At 43.8% G+C, this 19,140-nt stretch overlaps 2 protein-coding genes across 2 annotated transcripts; both read left to right on the top strand.

Annotated features, from left to right (window-relative positions):
• Positions 1-2,609: 2,609 nt before the first annotated feature.
• LOC127595758 (insulin-like growth factor-binding protein complex acid labile subunit) lies at positions 2,610-4,391 on the top strand. The gene is given in 2 exon segments (XM_052057504.1): positions 2,610-3,666; positions 3,668-4,391. Coding segments are annotated over 2 exon segments (1,095 nt in total). The 5' UTR covers positions 2,610-2,646; the 3' UTR covers positions 3,743-4,391.
• A 2,847-nt stretch (positions 4,392-7,238) lies between these two features.
• On the top strand, positions 7,239-18,992 carry LOC127592867 (major facilitator superfamily domain-containing protein 6-A-like). The gene is made up of 7 exons (XM_052053887.1): positions 7,239-7,481; positions 10,014-11,451; positions 13,469-13,566; positions 13,814-13,975; positions 14,963-15,061; positions 15,356-15,654; positions 18,418-18,992. The coding sequence occupies exons 2-7, from the start codon at positions 10,016-10,018 to the stop codon at positions 18,577-18,579; spliced, it is 2,256 nt and encodes a 751-aa protein (XP_051909847.1). The 5' UTR covers positions 7,239-7,481; positions 10,014-10,015; the 3' UTR covers positions 18,580-18,992.
• The last annotated feature ends 148 nt before the right edge of the window (positions 18,993-19,140 follow it).

The raw sequence follows: 19,140 nt of genomic DNA, 5'->3' as shown, positions 1-19,140 counted from the left end.
AAGCGCTTCCTGACTGACCCAAATGCAGCAGTAGAACAGAATATGTTATTTTGTTTTCGGACACTGGAACTCTGTCATTGCCTGGCAGGTAACTGAAGGAGTGACATTGTGCTCATTGTATTCAGGCTGACTCTGTGAAACTGGAACCCCGCAGATACCCGATCGCTGCTGTTGCACGTATCCTGCTTCCTTCTCCTCATTACAAATAGAAGTCCGCAAAAAATATTTTTGATTTTGTTAGGGAAGTGAAGAAAACTCGAGAATCCATTTTGTGTATAAATTGCCTGTGAATAATAAACTGGGGCGGTCCGGTGGTCAACTGATTTGCGCGTCGGCTTCACAGTGCAGAGTTGCAGGATGCGATTCCGGCTATGGCCTTCCTGCGTGAAGTTTGCATCTTCTCCTGCCTGCGTGGGTTTTCTCCGGGTACTATAGTTTCTCCCCCCACATTCCAAAAACATGCATGGCATCTGAATGGAACACTTTAAACTGTCCCTAAGTGTGAGTATGAGCGTGGATGTCTAAGTGTGCCCTGCAATTGGCTGACAACTAGTTCAGGGTGTACTCGGCCTATTGCGCGGAGCCTGCTGGGATAGGCTCCAGCACACCCGTGATCCCCGTTAGGATCAACGGCTCATATAATGGATGGGTGGATGGATGCAAGGATATAACTTTTATTGTGAAAATTGTTGAAGTTTGATAAACTGGGAATTATTGGTATATGGAAAAATAGGTCCTGTCATGTTCTCAAATGAGCTAACAGTTTAAAGCTGGAATGAGAATAATGGAGAACTTGTTTCGTGAGTGTGTGTGTGTGTGTGTGTGTGTGTGTGTGTGTGTGTGTGTGTGTGTGTGTGTGTGTGTGTGTGTGTGTGTGTGTGTGTGTGTGTGTAAAATGTGAAAATGTGAATTTAGAGAAAGCTGAAAATGATTGCAAGGATGTCCGAAATGAGGTGGTGAAATTAAAATGGTTTGAATCAATGCAGAAATGGGCAAGGTGTAAAAAGGCAAAAGAATGATAGCGAATGGTATTGAAAACGAGTCTTCCTCATTAGGTGCCTCAGCTGTTACTAGCTAAAGGCCAACGTGAACATGTGTTCAAGTACGAGATAGAACTCCACATGGCGACAGAACGCTTTATCTGGCACACGGATTTGGATGGTATTAATGTAATCGTTCTGTCGGTGACCAACAGGTCTGCTAGCAATTTATCTGATACATTCTGCCTCATCTGACAGATGAGAGTAAACAATATGACATCTGGACCCGCTGCCAGGGGCGTCAAAGCGTGGAGGAATTGCAACAGTGTTCCCCAGGCACAACCACATCTAGAATCAACTATTCAGACCTACAAAAAATGTGCAGTTAACAATTTTCCTAAAGAAGGTGGCAACTGGTTAGCACACCCGCCTCATGGTGCAGAGGAGCTGGGTTTGATCCTGGCTCCAGACTTTCTCGGTGGAGTTTCAATGTTCTGCCCGCGCCTGCGTGGGTTTTCTCCGGGTACTTCGGTTTTCTCCCACATTCCAAAAATATGCATGGCAGGCCAATGAAACGCTCTAAATTGGCCCTAGGTGTGATTGTGAGCGCCGATAGTCGTTCCTCTATGCCTTTTGCGATCGGCTGGCAACCAGTTCAGGGTGTCCCCCGCCTACTGCCTCAAGACAGCTGGGATAGGATCCAGCAACCCCCGAGATCCTTGTGAGCATAAAGCGGAGCAGAAAATCAATGAATGGAATTTTCCGAAAGAACGTGATTTTGGACTGTTGCCGTATTTGTTGACTGTTTATTTTCTGGAGCGTCTGTCTTCAGTACGGTCACAGAGCAGCTGTGGCTGATACCAGCTGAATTTGGGCGAGAGGCAAGATACACCATCAACTAGTACCCAGTCAATGTACACAAACAACCTTTCATTCACAGTCATGGACAATTTAGACCAATGGATTTTTCATCACGGTTATAGTTTTGATCACATTTAGACTTTTTTTCCTTTTTTCAATTCAGTTAGTTTCTTTTCTATTTCTTCATTTATTTTTGAGAAAAAGCTTTGTTTTAGTTTCGCTTGCATCTGCATGCAAAGTCCTCATAGGAGGGAGATTTCTGCACATATGTTCCATGAAATGGTGGAGATTAAGAGCTTCTTGCAATCCACTGAGTAAGGCCTTCTAATTCTGCTCTGCGACTCACTCTGCCATCAATTACTTACCCTCCCTCCTCCTCCTCCCTCACCCACAGCTTGGCCCGCCCCCCCATGGCCTGGTAAATAATTGACAAGCTCTCCTCCCCTCACTGCTGTGTGTCTTTCCATCTTCCCATCCTCTTTGTAGTGTCCCTCATTAGGATTTCCATCCAAGTGACCGCCCACCTCCCTGACTTGCAGCATGTCTAGTTTCCACCTGCTGCCTGCTGGATGTCGACGGCGGTCGGAAGAAGAGAAGCAGCTGTACGTAAGACAAAAAAACAGTCCAAAAGATTATACAAATGTTACTGTAGCACAATTAGACCATTAATATGTAATACTTCTATGATCTTAATGTTCAGTTATTTTCATCTTACCTGACAAACACAGTTGTGGTTAGCACATCTTCAAAGTCAGTTGTATGTATTAAATATTGTTTTCTTTTGCCAGTGTGAGTGTCCAGAACCATGAGGGAGTTCCTCTTCATTCTGCTGGCTGTGTCAGCTGCATCCTCGCGCTCTCACAGCAACTGGTGCGAGCTGGGTTGTGATTGTCGTGGTGATCTGAGGTTCACCATCTGCTCACGAGCCTTCTTCACCGAGCTGCCTGGCAGGATCCCATCCAACACTGAACTATTGGACGTGTCGCACAATCGCATCGTCGTCATCCCTGAGCGCTCATTCAACAAGAACCGCAAGCTGCGTGTGCTCCTCTTGCAGAACAATAACATCAGCGTGGTGCAAGATGGCGCCTTCTCACAGCTGGAGTTCCTGCAGAAGCTGGACCTCAGCTGGAACCGCATCGCCACTCTGGACAAGGGTTTCTCAATGGGTTTGGCCTTCCTGCGGGAACTGCAGTTGGCTCACAACTCACTGAGCAGCCTGGACAGCAGCAGCTTCACGCACCTGGAAAGCCTGCAGAAGTTAAACCTTAGTGGCAACAGCATCCGCAACATCCAGGTCAGGTCGTTCGCCTCCATGAGCAGCTTGCGACATCTGCACCTGGAGGGCAACCGGCTGACTTCTCTGAACAATGGCATCTTCTCCATGCTGCGCTCGCTGGAGCTCCTCAACTTGGCCGGCAACCACATCAATGAGACACAGGCGGGCATCTTCAAGCCGCTCACCAGCATGACCCTCCTCAACCTGGCCAACAACCGGCTGACCAGCATATACTTCAAGACCTTCCTGAGCATTCACACATACAGCACCCACATCCTGCTGGAGGGAAACCCCTGGAATTGTGACTGTGACCTGCAGAGAGTTTTCGGGAAGCTGAGCAGCATCCAGAGACTCTTCCTGGATGACTACTACAACCTGACGTGCGCACAGCCCACAGCGTTGCGTAACATCCGGCTGATCCAGGTGGATACGGAACTGTGCATTGCCGAAACAGTCACAGTGCTCATCATCACCGTCACTGTGGTCATAACGGTGCTGGCCGCCATGCTGATGGGGGAGAGGAAGAGGAAACGGAAGAAGAGAAGGAAGCACTGGACGCAGCAGGGAGAGCTATCAGACGAGTCGGACTACTGACATTGATCCTTTTCATTTTCCTTTGTAGTGGTACTTTGACTGACGAGTAATAGCGGTAATGGTAGCCCCTCGCAATCCGGCACAAGTAATTATAGGTGAAAGTCAGCACTTGGTGAGTCCGGTCATTAAGCACATGTACAGTATGTATAGCAAAGGCACACCTGGATTTCAGCTGGTTGTGTCAGTCGACTCTGGATGGTTGGTTTTGCCAATGTTGTGCTCTAAAATCGTAGAGCAGTGATCCAGGAAGGAGTTGATTCTTGACACTGCATGCTCGAAACTGCATTACAGTGGGAGGTTGCCACTAAATTGCCATACAGTGTAGATTGTCTTTCTGGCACATACATTTATAGATTGTCGATGGCAATTACTGTTTTTACTGTCACTAATGCGTTGTCAAAGGTATGCAAGTCGTGTGCTGTGGGAGTAGTACGTCAGCACAAGTAGTACAATTAGCTGTTCACTCTGCGGAAGCGGTTGATACACTGTAATTGTCACAGGGTGAACAGATTGAATCGTTCATGTAATTATAATTCAACATTAATCCGCACATTTTGACTGTATTGAAATGCTTTGAACCAGTTATGATGTCACCAGCTTACTTGCTTTGAACTGGTTATTGTAGATATGTGGACAATCATAGCACGTTAGAGAAATGTATATTAAATATATTTAAGTTGTTGGAATTCATTTCAATTGAGAAAATATATTAAACATATACATAAACTTTCAAGTGACAGACCTTATGAGTTTTTCAAGATACAAACCATCAGTCTACATTATTTTGTCCGACATTGCAAGCAGTGATTAAGATAATTTTATGATTTGGAATTATCCAATTGATAAAACATAACACGCAATATGAAACGCCTCACATTGACAAAACTTGCATCAGTGTAGTTTTAAACAACAGACATTTAAATACAAGCTGTGCAGCAACGCATGCAAACAGAATTTAACAGTGGTCTGCAACTGCAGCTTTCATCTTCACATTCCACCATCAAATTGAGCACAGTAGATTGCATCCTCGTGGCCTCGAAGGATTTCAACATTAACTATTGAATCAAAGCATGAAAAATATTGGCATAAACTGTTTTATTGTCTACATCCTGATTAATTATGGCATTATTGTGGTTTTATTATTAAATGGTACTGTTGAGGCCTACGTGGATTTTCCCCGGTTTTCTCCCACATTCCAAAAACATGCATGGCAGGTTGAATGAAGACCCAAAATTGTCCCTAGGTGTGAGTGTGTGCGCGGATGGTTGTTCGTCTTTGTGTGCCCTGCAATTGGCTGGCAACCGGTTCAGGGTGTCCCCCGCCTACTGCCAGAAGAGAGCTCGGATAGGCTGCAGCATGCCCCGCGACCCTCGTGAGGATCAAGTGGATCAGAAAATGGATGGTGGATGCATGGAATACTGTTGAGTGCTATGATATATCCATCCATTTTCAACACCGCTTATCCTGAAGAGGGTCGCGGAGTCGTTATCCCAGCTGACAAGCAAAAGGCAGACAACACCCTGAACTGGTCGCCAGTCAGTTGCAGGGCACATACAGAGACAAATGACCATTTACGCTCACATCCACACCGTCACGGAGTGGGAACGGATCCCATGCTGCCCATAAACACGTCAGGCGAGTGTATCACTACACCATCAGCGATGCTATCTATCTATCTATCAATCTATCGATCTATCTACTGTATATATAAGTATATCTACAGTATATCTCTGTCTCTCTCTCTATCTCTCTTTAAAAAAAAAAAAATCTTCATCTCACCCCTCGGGTGGTGTCCGTCCCTCATTCAGCTCGGGTCCTCTACCAAAGGCCAGGAAGCTTGAGGGTTCTGCATATACATGGGCGGCCCGGTAGTCCAGTGGTTAGCACGTCGGCTTCACAGTGCAGAGGTACCGGGTTCGATTCCAGCTCCGGCCTCCCTGTGTGGAGTTTGCATGTTCTCCCCGGGCCTGCGTGGGTTTTCTCCGGGTGCTCCGGTTTCCTCCCACATTCCAAAAATATGCATGGCAGGCTGATTGAACACTCTAAATTGTCCCGAGGTGTGAGTGCGAATGGTTGTTCGTGTCTGTGTGCCCTGCGATTGGCTGGCAACCGATTCAGGGTGTCCCCCGCCTACTGCCCGGAGACAGCTGGGATAGGCTCCAGCACCCCCCGCGACCCTAGTGAGGATCAAGCGGTTAGGAAGATGAATGAATATATATATAGCAAATTGAAAAAAGTTTTTTAATTAATTTTTTTCATTGTCTTTCCATCCATTTCAATGAAGAAAGATGACTGTTCTGAGGTCTGAGGGTGTTTAATCACAAGTCAAGGTACCGTTGTACTGGTATATACTGTTGTAGTGCTGCACGGAGCATATACTCTCCTTCTTTTTAGCTTCATTCCCAATAAAACCACATTATTCTAGTTTGGATTTGTTTTACTCAAAAATCTTATTTTTTAAAAAATCTGATGACGTCACGTAACTAGCAAAACAATCAAGGTCTCTATCGCCCCCTGCAGGTAACATGACTTAATGCAAATCTTGTGTGCAGGATGCGTTTGGATGGACATATTTAATTCTTAATGTAAGTTGAGGGGTTCGTAGGTTTTAGATGGATTGCTCTATGTTTAGAATGGGCAAAAAGGAGAGGACGACTTCGTTTGAAAACAGCTTTCTTTTTTTTTTTTTATTCTTCAACGGCTGCCTCCTAACTCTCGCACGAACACTCCCCCTTTCGGTAAATGACCCACCTTCCCGCTTTTCTTCCCTAATCACATGCAAGCAACATAAGAATATTTCAGAAAGTCTTAAACAGAAAATAATTTAGGTAACTAACATAAAATAATATAATGCTTAAATATAAAATGATGATAATTAACAATTTAACAAAAGCTTACATTAATATTTTAAATAGGACAGTCTCGAAGAAGAGTTCTTGTTTTGCTTTAAATTATTTCAGTTCAACATTGTAAATAAATTAAATACACATAACTTGAGATCAGTTCGGACGTGGTATCCGCTGTTGTTGATGTCGGACCATAGCGTGTTATTTTATGATTTTATTTTCACAGTCGTGATAAATGAAAGAAAAGAAATCTGCGTCACACGGTCGAGCCAGAGTCTCCAGTCTCGGTCTGCATTGTTCATTTATTAATACAATTGGGAGTCTCCCTTTATTCGACCAGCGTAATAAAGCTTATCGGATTTGATCCGTACATCCGTACCAGATGTAGAAAAAACAAAGGCATTACGTTCTGCAGCTGAAAGTCCAAATATTGTCAGTTAAAATGTCGTGTATGCAAAAACAAAATAATAATAATAATAATAATAATAATAATAATAATAATAATAATAATAATAGTAGTAGTAATAATACAGAATTAGACTTCATACATATTTCAAAATGCAATGATAAGTCAGCATTACTTCTTTATGTGAAAGCAATTCAAACGTAGTGTAACATAGTTTCTTATTTTGAAATCAAATTCCGGAAATGTATTTCATCCACCATGGGTGATCTGACGCTGATGTTGGTGCTGGACAGGTGGGAGCTCCGGTTCGACGAGCTCATGCGAAAAAGACAAACGAGCCGGCGACAAATAGATACTCGTACTTATTTTACTTAGTACGGCGACTTGGATTGGATTAAAGCGGTAAACGCAGACATTTTATAGCATTTTGTTAGTGAAATGTCTTACCAGAGAGCGAAAACCTCATAGAGAAAGTGCAAATAGTTTGACGTGAATGGGATCGGTGACCTAAGCAGGTAAGCGGTTGACATTTTATTTGTCACCCCATTTGCATTTGCCAGGACATTGCCTCTCTCACACAATATTTTTGCTGCTGAGATCCGTTTTTTAATGTATCAAATGTGGCACAACTGTCCAAATATATCATCGTATTGGTTGCTGTACACTTGTATCGTACATGGGTTGTATAGGAAAGGAAAAAAAGCACTTCCGCAACAGAGCGAGTGAGGGATAAATTCCATATTGCGGCGCACTGGCATCTCGGTGCCTTTCAAGAGGCCCCGCTTGCTGTGTATACATCGGTTGTGTTTGGAATTATTCACAAATCTTTAACCTAATGTAGATAGTTTTATATAATCGGCTAAAAAGTCATGTATGTGTTAACAAAATGAATGACTCATCTTATAACCAAAATGTGTTTTTATTTTAACACCTGCATTTTGCCCTCATTACAAACAGTAACCTTTTGTATAACCAAAAAAGTTGAAAATGAACTAATAATTTTTACTGCTTAACTACATTCTTGTCTTATCAGTGTTTTTAGTGCCAGAACTACACGTTAAAATAAATAAATGTACAATAGATTTTACTGTTATCATTGCAAATGCTAATGTAATCAAAATGTGTATATATACAGTATATATAATATATATACTGCGATTGGCTGGCAACCGATTCAGGGTGTCCCCCGCCTACTGCCCGAAGACAGCTGGGATAGGCTCCAGCATCCCCCGCGACCCTAGTGAGGATCAAGCGGCTCGGAAGATGAATGAATGAATGAATGAATGATAATATATATATATATATATATATATATATATATATATCAGTGGCTCAGCTTCCCCTAAGACAGGGGTGCCCATTACGTCAATCCTGATCTAAGACAGGTCCCAAGTAGATCCGAAGAGTGTCGAGGAGAAAAAAAAAACACCTATTTGTGTGTCTTTGTACATGTTAGTAACAGATTTTTTGTGTTCATGTACGCTGCACCCTAATCGTCTTATCAGTGTCATTTTCACCCCCCCCAAAAATATTAAAAAAATAAAATAAAGCAGGTAAATATAAATATATATATATAAATATAATATTTACGGTGGCTTGTGATTACGTCACCGGAAGTTGTTAGCGCTCAGCAGTCTGCAATTGCAGCTTGTGATCAGAGCTGTTGCGCTCTATCTTTTTTATCGTCATTATTCTCATTCGGAGTTTGCTTCGTGTACAATTCACCGAGGGCACGGGCAAAGAATAGGAATCTTGGAGGGTCCAGGGAAGCACTTTAAACGGTACGTGTGAGCTACGATAGTTAACAGGCTGCAAAAGTGCGTCGTATGCCTCAGTTTCAGGCTGTTTCTCATCGTGTGTGTGTGCGTGCGTGCGCGTGCGTGTGCGTGTGCGCGCGCTGGTAAGGGTAGATCCCGGGAGGTTACTTGATTGAAAAGTAGATTTTCGATCCGAAAAGTTCCGGCACCCCTGCCCTAAGATGTCAAAGAATAAGTGATCAAATATATGAATGTAAATTTGATTGTGTGTACATGTCATTGACTAAATATGCGCTACAACGTGCTCAACTTTTGTTCCGACAAATTAATCTTTTATTTCTGGTGGGTTTTTATTGTAGTTGCTGTTGTTGTAGGACACTAGTTAAGTCCCTGGAAAAGACGCGTTGTTGGTTTGACAGGATCACAGGTCATTTTCTTGAAAATGAACGGAGAGTAGAATTCACGTATAAATAAACGAATACATTTTATGATGTAGGCCAAAATTGAGCTTCCCCTCCTTGACAGACGAGCATCCGCCACTGATACCTATTATTATATAGGGCTGCCCGGTAGTCCAGTGGTTAGCACGTTGACTTCACAGTGCAGTGGTACTGGGTTCAATTCCATTTCCGGCCTCCCTGTGTGGAGTTTGCATGTTCTCCCCGGGCCTGTGTGGGTATTCTTCGGGTATTCCGGTTTCCTCCCACATTCCAAAAACATGCATGGCAGGCTGATTGAACACGCTAAACTGTCCCTAGGTGTGAGTGTGCATGGTTGTTCGTCTCTGTGTGCCCTGCGATTGGCTGGCAACCGGTTTAGGGTGTCCTTCGCCCACTGCCCGAAGATGGCTGGGATAGGCTCCAGCACCCCCCGTGACCCTAGTGAGGATTAAGCGGTTCAAAAAATGAAAAAAACCCATATATATATATATATATATATATATATATATATATATATATATATAGAACAAGATTAGTTCAATTTTCACCTCTTCCCATTGCTTTTTGGGAGTGTTCTCGATTTGTATTTGTGTGTTTATCTCATTAAGGAACGGCTGAGAGTGTGTCTGACTGTTGCTCTCCTTTTTTCCACTTCACTAAAGTTTATGCAAAAGTCACATTTTTGCTACTAAACAGGTAAAAAAAAAAAGTTGACCAGGTGAGGGCTTTCAAATATAAAAACTTTGCAAACGTTTGTGCACTCAACTTAGTCAAGGGATGATAGTATTTTGGATTAGAAAATTGCTTTGGAATTTCAAGGTCCGAATATTTGCATCTCATAATTGTCCAGATATGCCAGCTGATGACAAGGTTGCCATCCTGACCGACGACGATGAGGAGTCACAGGACAAGTCGGTGCCAGAGGGAGCCTTCAACAAACTGTCATTGCAGCAGACAAGTGTTCCTGCTCCTATTTCCAACGACTCCTCAGCCGAGCTGCCTGTGAACTCACAATCCAGGCCGTCCAGCTCCTTGAACTGCTGTCAGAGGATATTGCACCGCATCAACATTCAGCTCCTCATCTCGAAAATCTTCTATTTCTTCTTCTATGCCGCCTATGGCTCCCTGCACCCACTGCTTGCGGTCTACTATAAGCAGCTGGGCATGTCAGCCAGTCGCAGCGGCTTGCTGGTGGGCATCCGCTACTTCATCGAGTTCTGCAGCGCGCCATTCTGGGGCCTTGTGGCCGACCGCTTCAAGAAGGGGAAGGTGCTGCTGCTGTTCTCTGTCTCCTGCTGGCTGGTGTTCAACTGCGGCATCGGCTTTGTGAAGCCAGCCGACATGAGATGTGTGGAGGAGGGTGTCGACGTGACCACGCGGCCGCCGGTAACCAGTGCTCTCCCGCCCGGAAATGTCACAAAGGAGAGTAATTCCAGCGACCGCATTCGCCGCAGCCTCATTGACCTCCACTGGCTCACTAAGTTCCCAGTCCCCAGAACCAAGCGAAGCATCAACGATACAAACCCCGATATCAACACCACTACTACAACTGTCACGCCTGTTCCGACAATCAGTCCCAAGGAGCACCACATCATCTACGACAACGCCCAAGTGGAGAACATCTTCCTCATTATTTTACTGCTCATCATCGTGGGCGAATTCTTCAGCGCTCCGGCCGTCACCATTGTGGACACGGTCACACTGCAGTACCTCGGCAAGGCCCGCGATCGCTACGGCCTGCAGAGGATGTGGGGCTCTCTGGGCTGGGGGCTGGCCATGCTGCTGGTGGGCATCTGGATCGACCACACGAACATCAGCGGCATAGTCGATGGCCTTGGCTGCATCGTGCCCGAGTTTCGCAACTATCAGATCGCCTTCATCGTCTTCGGTGTGCTTATGGGTGCGGCCTTCGTTGTAGCCACTCAGTTCCACTTTGAAACGGGTGGTGAATATCGGCAGGAGGTTCCAGAGGGTATCGCTGGAGAGACAGACAGCCCACGGGCGCCATCTAATTTGAATCCGACCGACAATAGCACCGTTGTCGATCAGGAATTCCACTACAGCGACCTTCTGAAGCTGCTGTGCAGCGTGCGCTACAGCTCGGTTCTGTTTGTGGCCTGGTTCATGGGCTTCGGCTACGGCTTTGTCTTCAGCTTCCTGTACTGGCACCTGGAGGATCTTCATGGCACTTACACGCTCTTCGGCATCTGCTCTGTCCTGAGTCACGTCTCGGAGCTCGGCGCCTACTTCACCAGCCACAAGTTCATTGAGCTGGTGGGACATATCAGGTGAGATCTTGAACGTGCACATGCACAACATTTTCATTTACATGAATTTCAAGGCTGTATAGACGAGAGATCCCACTCGTCCCTCTCAAGGCCCTGCTGTCAGACGCCCCCCAATCAAACATTAAAGCACAAACTGCGGACAGAACTCGAAAATGTGACCAGTATGCTCGCAAATGCTCCTAATTTTTTCAATGTGTGCTCGTAAAAACTTCATCCTGTCCCACAACACGAGTGTTCTGCCCACAGTAAAGGTTTCGGGCCATTTCGTGAATAGTAATTGTGTTTAGAATATTCATTTAGTTATCGCGGTGCATTGTGGGTAGCAGACGCCGTGTTTCATCCGACGAGTCGTTACAGAAAGCCTGACCGTGGTCGTTGCAACTGGTCCTCCTGAGTTATATTCTTCTTTCGTTTCACCTTCAAAAGCAATGGCTTTTCACTCTACATTTCATTGAGCTGATGTCACAGTTGTTCACTGTACGCCATCAAGAAGACCGCAATAAAGGAGCAAAACGCTCAGTTTCGTGGCTCATGAATAAATGAGTTTGGCTTGCTGTTGACCTGCGTTAACATACCCAGAGTATCTAACACGTAGCGATAACAGTACAACAAGTGCTTGATTTAAGGCTCCTCCCGGTTACATATCATCGGAGGCACTCCAGCATTGTCTGTCACACTGCACACATAAGGTGGAGTGTACATCCAGGTTAAAACCTTCCTGCGTAAATTACATGAATAAATATCCGGATGTGTATGGCCATCTAATTTAACTCGCACTTTTGTGTATATACTGTATATATCCATGTGTATGTAAAATGTGTGTGTGCGAGATTTCTTGGACGTACCGGTAGTATTTTCAATGTTCTGTGAAGTGCTTTGTTACAGCTGCAGCTGTTGTGAAAGCGCCTTATAAATTAAGCTGTACTGTACTGTATATAGTCAATTCTGAAAAAGCTGGTCACACCAGTGCTACCAGTCCAAAAGTGAGTGTAAAGTCTTTGTGCCCCAAAGACTTGCAGGACTCATTTTCCCACTTGGACTAATGACACGAGAGTTGCAAGCACCACCCCATGTAGACTAGCTAACAGATTTGCCAGTTAACAGCCAACCACTTGACACCTTCGTTCGCTGACACCAATGTCACTCACGATGCCAGCCCCCCCTCCTCCTCCACTTTTTTTAAAGCCATACATACTTTGCTTCTTACATGCATGTTATTGTATTTAATAATGCAAAATCATTATTTATCTGATTACTCGACCAACTGGTGGGAGAATTAGTGGATTGCGAAAATTGTAATTTCCCCATTGCGGGACAAATAAAGGATATCTTAATCTTAAAATATCAATCAAATATAGGGCCAATTGTATACATGGCATGACGTGATTTTACATTATTTTCACAGTTAAGCAGTCCACAGTCCATGACAAAATAAATTTTACTCCCCTGTGAACTGTTAAATGTCATTCAGTAGATTAAGTGCCCATCCATCAAATTTGTTCAAATAAATGAAGTTCCTATTTTTGTTAAATGCAACTTTAAATCCCACAATTTCAGTTATATAATTGCGAGAGGCAAAGGTGTTGAACACGCATCGTTTGGAGCGTTGTCCGTTTTGTGCTCAAGGCCACCTTGACGAGGATTTCAACAACATCCAAAATCTGTCCATCTTTCACTGATGTGATGGTGAAACCACAATCTGCTGCAACATTTTGGAGCATGTGTTAGGTGTCGTCTCGTAATCTTTACGACACAAATAACTAAGTTGAAGCAGTGCAATGACAAGGTGCTGCCGTTTAAAAGGTCGTACCGAGCTGTCATTTGAATGTGTGTGTCTGCAAACAATTTGTGTGTGTTCTGAGCAAACGTCTCCTGATGGATTTGTGGTCGAAGCCTTCGAAAGTAATTAACTTTAGGGCGTGTTTCGATTGCTTTGTTCATGTAGGACAGCGTTGACTGTCATCAACATAAAGACGTTACCAAAACGTTTAAACTGCCAACGTGTTTTCGCCCTCAGGGTGCTCTACATTGGGCTGGGCTGCAACACTGCGCGCTACCTCTACATCTCGTACCTACAGAATGCCTGGACCGTGCTGCCAGTGGAGGTCCTTCAAGGTAACATCACCTGCATCAATGTTTTGGGGCACAGATGTCGAACTCACTCGCTACATCATTTTATGTGGCCTGTCAAGCAAATAATCTGCATCTACTCCTACTATTCTGAATTCTCTCGTAATAAAACATGTATTCCAAATATATATTTTTTAATATAGTTAAAAGCAGTGACTGTTTTTTGTTTGATTCACAGGCGAAGAAGTAAACGTATGTTTTGAATGTCATGTCACCTGTGGTTGCGTTGCAGGTGTAACCCACGCCTCTGTTTGGGCCGCTTGCATTTCCTACTTGAGCGCTGCTGTGCCGCCAGCTCTCAGGACGTCCGCCCAGGGCATCCTGCAGGGTCTTCACCTCGGGCTGGGCCGCGGCTGCGGGGCCATGGTGGGGGGACTCCTGGTCGGATATTTTGGTACGATGTCTTCATTCATTTGTGATTCATTCCTGCGTGTGAGTCTTAAATGATATCCCTGAGGTAGATCATCCTCACTTTGAAGGAAATATTGGTTTGATAAAGTCATTTATTTTCACTGCTAAGTGCTTGCCTCCATGTGGATGTTTCACAGTGTACAGTTGTCTCAGCAAAAGACAAATAGAGGTTTACAGCGTGCGCCGTCTGTGATATTGTTACAGAAATGTTTGATTCGCGTCTTTAAAGTTATGCGGTGGTCGGCAGCTCCTAAATTTAAAGTTATCTCATAACCAGTAGGCTCCAAGGTGGGCAATCTCAAATGGAAATGAAATTGGGAATTTGAAATTCTCGAAACTATATTTAGAGTAAACCTTCCACTGGAATTAACCCAAAATTGAATTTATTTTAATGGAAAGATATTCTACATAACATAATTCATTTTTATGTATTATATTTTGTATTTGTGTTTTGTCTTAAGCAGTCATGAATGCAAAGTGGTACTCTAATTGTTCTGCTGCTTTAATGTCATCTCACTTGAGCGGCATTGTCTCTGAAGCTTGCACGTGACCCTGATTTTGCCTTCCTACACAAATCAAAATACGAAATGATGATTCATTACTGGGAAACTAAAAAAGAAAACAAGTTGGGCAACTTTCAGGTCAAGGTATCACTACACTTGGATGACATCAGGTTGTCAGGATTAGGCAAAAATAGAATTTCACCAAATATATTGAAGTTCCCTGTTAATTTCCATGCTGTTTTGTAAATTCCTGGTTCATTGCGTTCCTTTGGTTCCCATAGATTAATTCCCAAGAAAAGTTTCCAACTTGAAAAACTCTTGGAAGTTTGCAATCCTGGAGACCAGATCACTACAGTTAGCGTGCACCCACACCGATTCATACATAGTTAAAAGTCCTGGAGCAGTGCATTGTCATGTGTGACAACATGACAGAGCAAAACTAATGTCAGTGCTTTCAATTTTTGCAGGCGCTGCAGCATCATTCCGGGGGATTGGCATGGCTTCCCTGATCATCCTCCTCATCTTCGTCCTCATCCAGTGTCTGACAGGCCAAACGGAAGGAAACGGTGGGTAACTTCCTGCTTTGCAAACCCTTAGGCAGTGCCAGGCCCCATGTGGGTTCTACTTAGCTTTGGAATTAACATCGTCGTTAGTTTTCATTGCGTTTTGACTTTTGGTTTTTATATTTTCTGTGATTAGTTGTGGTTTTCAGAGCAGGTTCATGTACAATGTATTAATTTTATTTTATTTTTTTAACAGTTTGTTTCAGTTGTAGTTTGCAGGGTTTTTTTTTTTTTACATTGTGTTTATTTCTTGTATGCAACCTTTTGCCTTTTCTTCTCTCTACTTTGTTTCACTAGAGGCCAAAATGCTGGCAGAGAACATTCCAGTCCCCTCCAGCCCTGTTCCCATTGCCACCATTGACTTGGTCGAGAACCAAAGCAGGGACCAAGGAGGGAACCCCACCCTCCACCAGCAGGTCGCGCCTCTTCCTGTGAAGAAGACCAAGTACCAAGAAGAGCAGGAGGACATCGCCCGGCCGGCCTGGGTGCTCTCGGGTGCCCCCTGGGTCACCATTGCCTTTGCTATTGTCCAGATCAAAGAAATGGTGAAGATGGCAAAGAGTGGACAGTCGCCACGTGAGACTCAGCACCTACAGGTGAGCCGTGTCACTTTGGCAATTCGTATCAATTCTTATTAAGTCTTTTTGGTGTCTGAGGGGAAAACCTTTCACTTTATTAGGTTCTGTTTGGTTTCATAGGCCAGTATTTCCAAGTGGCAGAACACAAGTGACTAACGTTGACCTAAACTGAAAATCTTGACAAAAACTCACCAGATACGGCTCTAAGGATTTCATTTAAATTTGATTTCCTTCCAAAATAATAATGCAACAAAAGCAATTTTTAATTAAGCACTTCTTTAATTCTATGGTAATGCTTCGGGCACGATTTGCAAAATCCATCCGTTATCTGAACCGCTTTGATTTTGGTATATATTGGTGTATATATACGTAACTGGATCTGTGCCCCTTCTCATAACTCCCTTTCTGGCCCTGGATCCATCCCAGTAATCGGATATGTTTGTCCCAGGTGTTGCCGCACCAAACACTTTTCGACAGCATCCAATATGAGAATGTTCGTATGCATTCCCGATCCATATTTCTCACTTTAAGACATCCCATTGGCGCTGTAAAGACAATTTTGCTCATCAATGTCTTAAAAAAATATATATATATAAATCCCCAACTCCAGCTCTCAATGAGCCTTCTTTATTTGACGTTCGTTGGAGTGAGTCAGATTGCTTACTTAGCAGGGAGTAAAAAGGCGACGAGGGTCACGCCTCCAGGATCTCAATTTCCAGCGCATCTAAATCACCTGTTGAAATGTTAATTATAGCCGGAGTTCCGTCTCCCTTTGAAGCAATTTACCTTCTGTCACATTTATGTTCAATGTTCTAGAAAGCACTTTTATAATGGCTGCAGCTGTTGTGAAATTGTATTTGACTGACTATTCACATATTAAAAGTACAGCGGGAGAGAAGAAGGCTAAATTACTATTTAATTGCCACCCACCAATTTTGTGACGTTATGTTGAAAATGCTGTGCGTCTTCATATACGCACCCTTCATTCAGTTGATTTGCAAGTTAGCGTGTGCTGTGTATTGACAGAAAGTGTGTCCCAACCATCATTTCCTGTGCGATGATATCACTCTCACATTCTGTTTCCTTTTCTTACCGGTTGGTCCCTTTCGCCGTAGAGAGGTGAGAAATTTGTTTCCACAGTCATGTTTTTTGCATGGGTGGGGTCCTAGGCTGTGTTGTACATAAGGAGGCCTTCACGGACACACCTCAGGACGTCCGACCTGTCACACATTAAACACAGTAATACTTGGTACTGACATGCTCGCTCACACACACACACACACACACACACACACACACACACACACACACACACACACACACACTGCAAAATTCTTTTTTACTGACACTCACTTCTAAAATGATCTAATATAAAAAACTGTAATCCTCTCACACATACAGAAATCTGCTCGCTGAAATATATTATTCTAGTAAGGTATATGAGAGTGTTTCAGGTGTATATGTGAGACTGTCACAAGAGTGTGAGAGCAATTTCCAGGTTGTGTATGAAAGCTATAAAGTAGTGTGTAAGAGCATTTATGTTATGTGCGTGAGAGCATTTCAGTAGCGTCTGAGTGGGAAAAATCATTTTGATAGCCAGATTGTAGTGTGAGAGTGTTTCTGTTGTGTTTATGAAAGTGTTGCCTTTTTTTGTGTGAGAGCATTTCAGTCATGTGTGTGACAACCTTGTCAGTAGTGTGTTTCAGCACTATGTATTAGTCTTCCATTCATGCGTATGAGAGGATTATAGTGTGACTATAGCGTGACAGCATTATAGTATTGTCTGAGAGTATTTCATTTGTATGTTGTTTCACAGTAGTACTCCGTGAGTTAGTGATAGGACGAGGGACACTGGTGCATCAGCACAGTGCCGAGAGCTCAAGAGTGAAACCCCGTAGCGGTGCGTGTATTGCTTTAAGAAAGAATCACGTGTCCAATACGGGAACTGAATCGTTTGAATGTGCAGTGCCAAAGTGTGTTTATAAGGAAACAAACTGTATCAACATGTCGTGGGTTTGTTGGCTGGAGTTTTGCGAAATTAGGGATCGTTCTTAGAAGTTTTCCCCAGTGTGAAATCATTTTGATCTTGGTAAATCGTTTTCTCCTTTGAGCATTGTTTACTGTTATATACTACTGATTTTTGTACGGTGGCACATTGCACCCACTTTATCAGTTTATCAAGTGGGTGCTAAGAGAGGGACCAGCAATGGAAAAAGCTCGATTGCCTGTGAGGCGCTGCTTAGTCCTTTGCACCTCCACTAGCATCTGATCAGCTGACCCGAGGTACTGGGCAGATGCATAGTGGTGGAGGCGTGTAAGGAAATAGCATGCTTCCTTAAGATCCAAGCAAAGGGCAGCAAATACATTTAAAACAGACACAACCCCCAAATTGAACCCTGTGGAACACCATACAACAGTGGTAGAGTTGTAGACAGAGCAACCAAGCCACAACAGACACAAAAGAAACATTCTGGCAATTTGGCTCTCAACCACTTGAGAGCACTACTACTAATGCTGCAAACAAGCCTACACTATACTGTGTGTCTTTTAGTCGCGTGTATGGAAGTGCTTCAGTGGTGTGTTGTGAGAGTATTTCAGTCACGTGTGCGAGAGGAAATTCTGCATCATGTCCCTGGCGGCCCGTTCTCGTCATATATGCATGGCCGTGATCGTGCATGAAGATGTTTTTGTACCACTGGTCTTCCTTGCATGACATCGACGTGAATGTTCAAGCACAAACAACGGCCACGTGTGTAAGCTGTTTCTCATCTTCACGACCAGGTTCCTAATGACGGAGCGGCGGCTGTGGAGGCAACACACAGAACCGCTGGTGATTGCGACATCGTACCCACACCCGGACCGAGCCCCACCCCCACAGCACCAACAGACTCCAACAAAAAGCAGCAGACAGCGGATGAAAAAAACAACTTCACATATCCTTAGTTGAACTTGCTGTCACTTTTAAGACTGTAAATCCTTCCGATGACAAAGTGCCTCTTTCATAGGTTATACCATATGATGGTGAATTTAAACGAAACTGATGAGTTGAGTCTATTTTCAGGCTTTTCCGAGCTGGAGGCATTTGTTTTATGTGAAACCAGTTTTTACATCAACATTGCGGTTTGCTTGACAAAAGTCGATTTTTGCTCGCCTTGTCTTCCACATTCCCAGCAAAGCACTGTAATGCTTGAAACAGTATTTTAAACTTAATCTTATCATTGCAGTTATTTCAAATAGCTTGTATCATGCATTGGAGATGTGGTGACTGCAGTTTGGAAAAGAATCATGCCGTCAAGCGCTCAGCTCACTGAAAGTGACCATTTAAAATAAAATGCCAAAGAATTCCCAATACTGCACATGTAGTGCTGAAGGCTTGTTCCATCTGTCTGATCTTGCTCTTGCCTCGCTGAATGTAAAAATATTCCCTTCCCTCCGCAATGCCAAAACATTTACATACCTGCAGAATGTTTTTGAAGTTGCGTTGGTGACCACTTGGTGGCAGTA

This window comes from Hippocampus zosterae, chromosome 2 (assembly GCF_025434085.1).
Source record: "Hippocampus zosterae strain Florida chromosome 2, ASM2543408v3, whole genome shotgun sequence".
NCBI lineage: Eukaryota > Metazoa > Chordata > Actinopteri > Syngnathiformes > Syngnathidae > Hippocampus > Hippocampus zosterae.
Note: the sequence above shows the minus strand (reverse complement) of the source record. Positions and strands in the feature narration are given on the sequence as shown.

Excerpts from the sequence above, each read along its gene's own strand:
- LOC127592867 (XM_052053887.1), top strand. The coding sequence starts at position 10,016 with ATGCCAGCTGATGACAAGGTTGCCATCCTGACCGACGACGATGAGGAG. Across the intron at positions 11,452-13,468 it reads GAGCTGGTGGGACATATCAG|GGTGCTCTACATTGGGCTGG; the intron begins GTGAGATCTTGA and ends TTTCGCCCTCAG. Across the intron at positions 13,976-14,962 it reads ACTCCTGGTCGGATATTTTG|GCGCTGCAGCATCATTCCGG; the intron begins GTACGATGTCTT and ends CAATTTTTGCAG.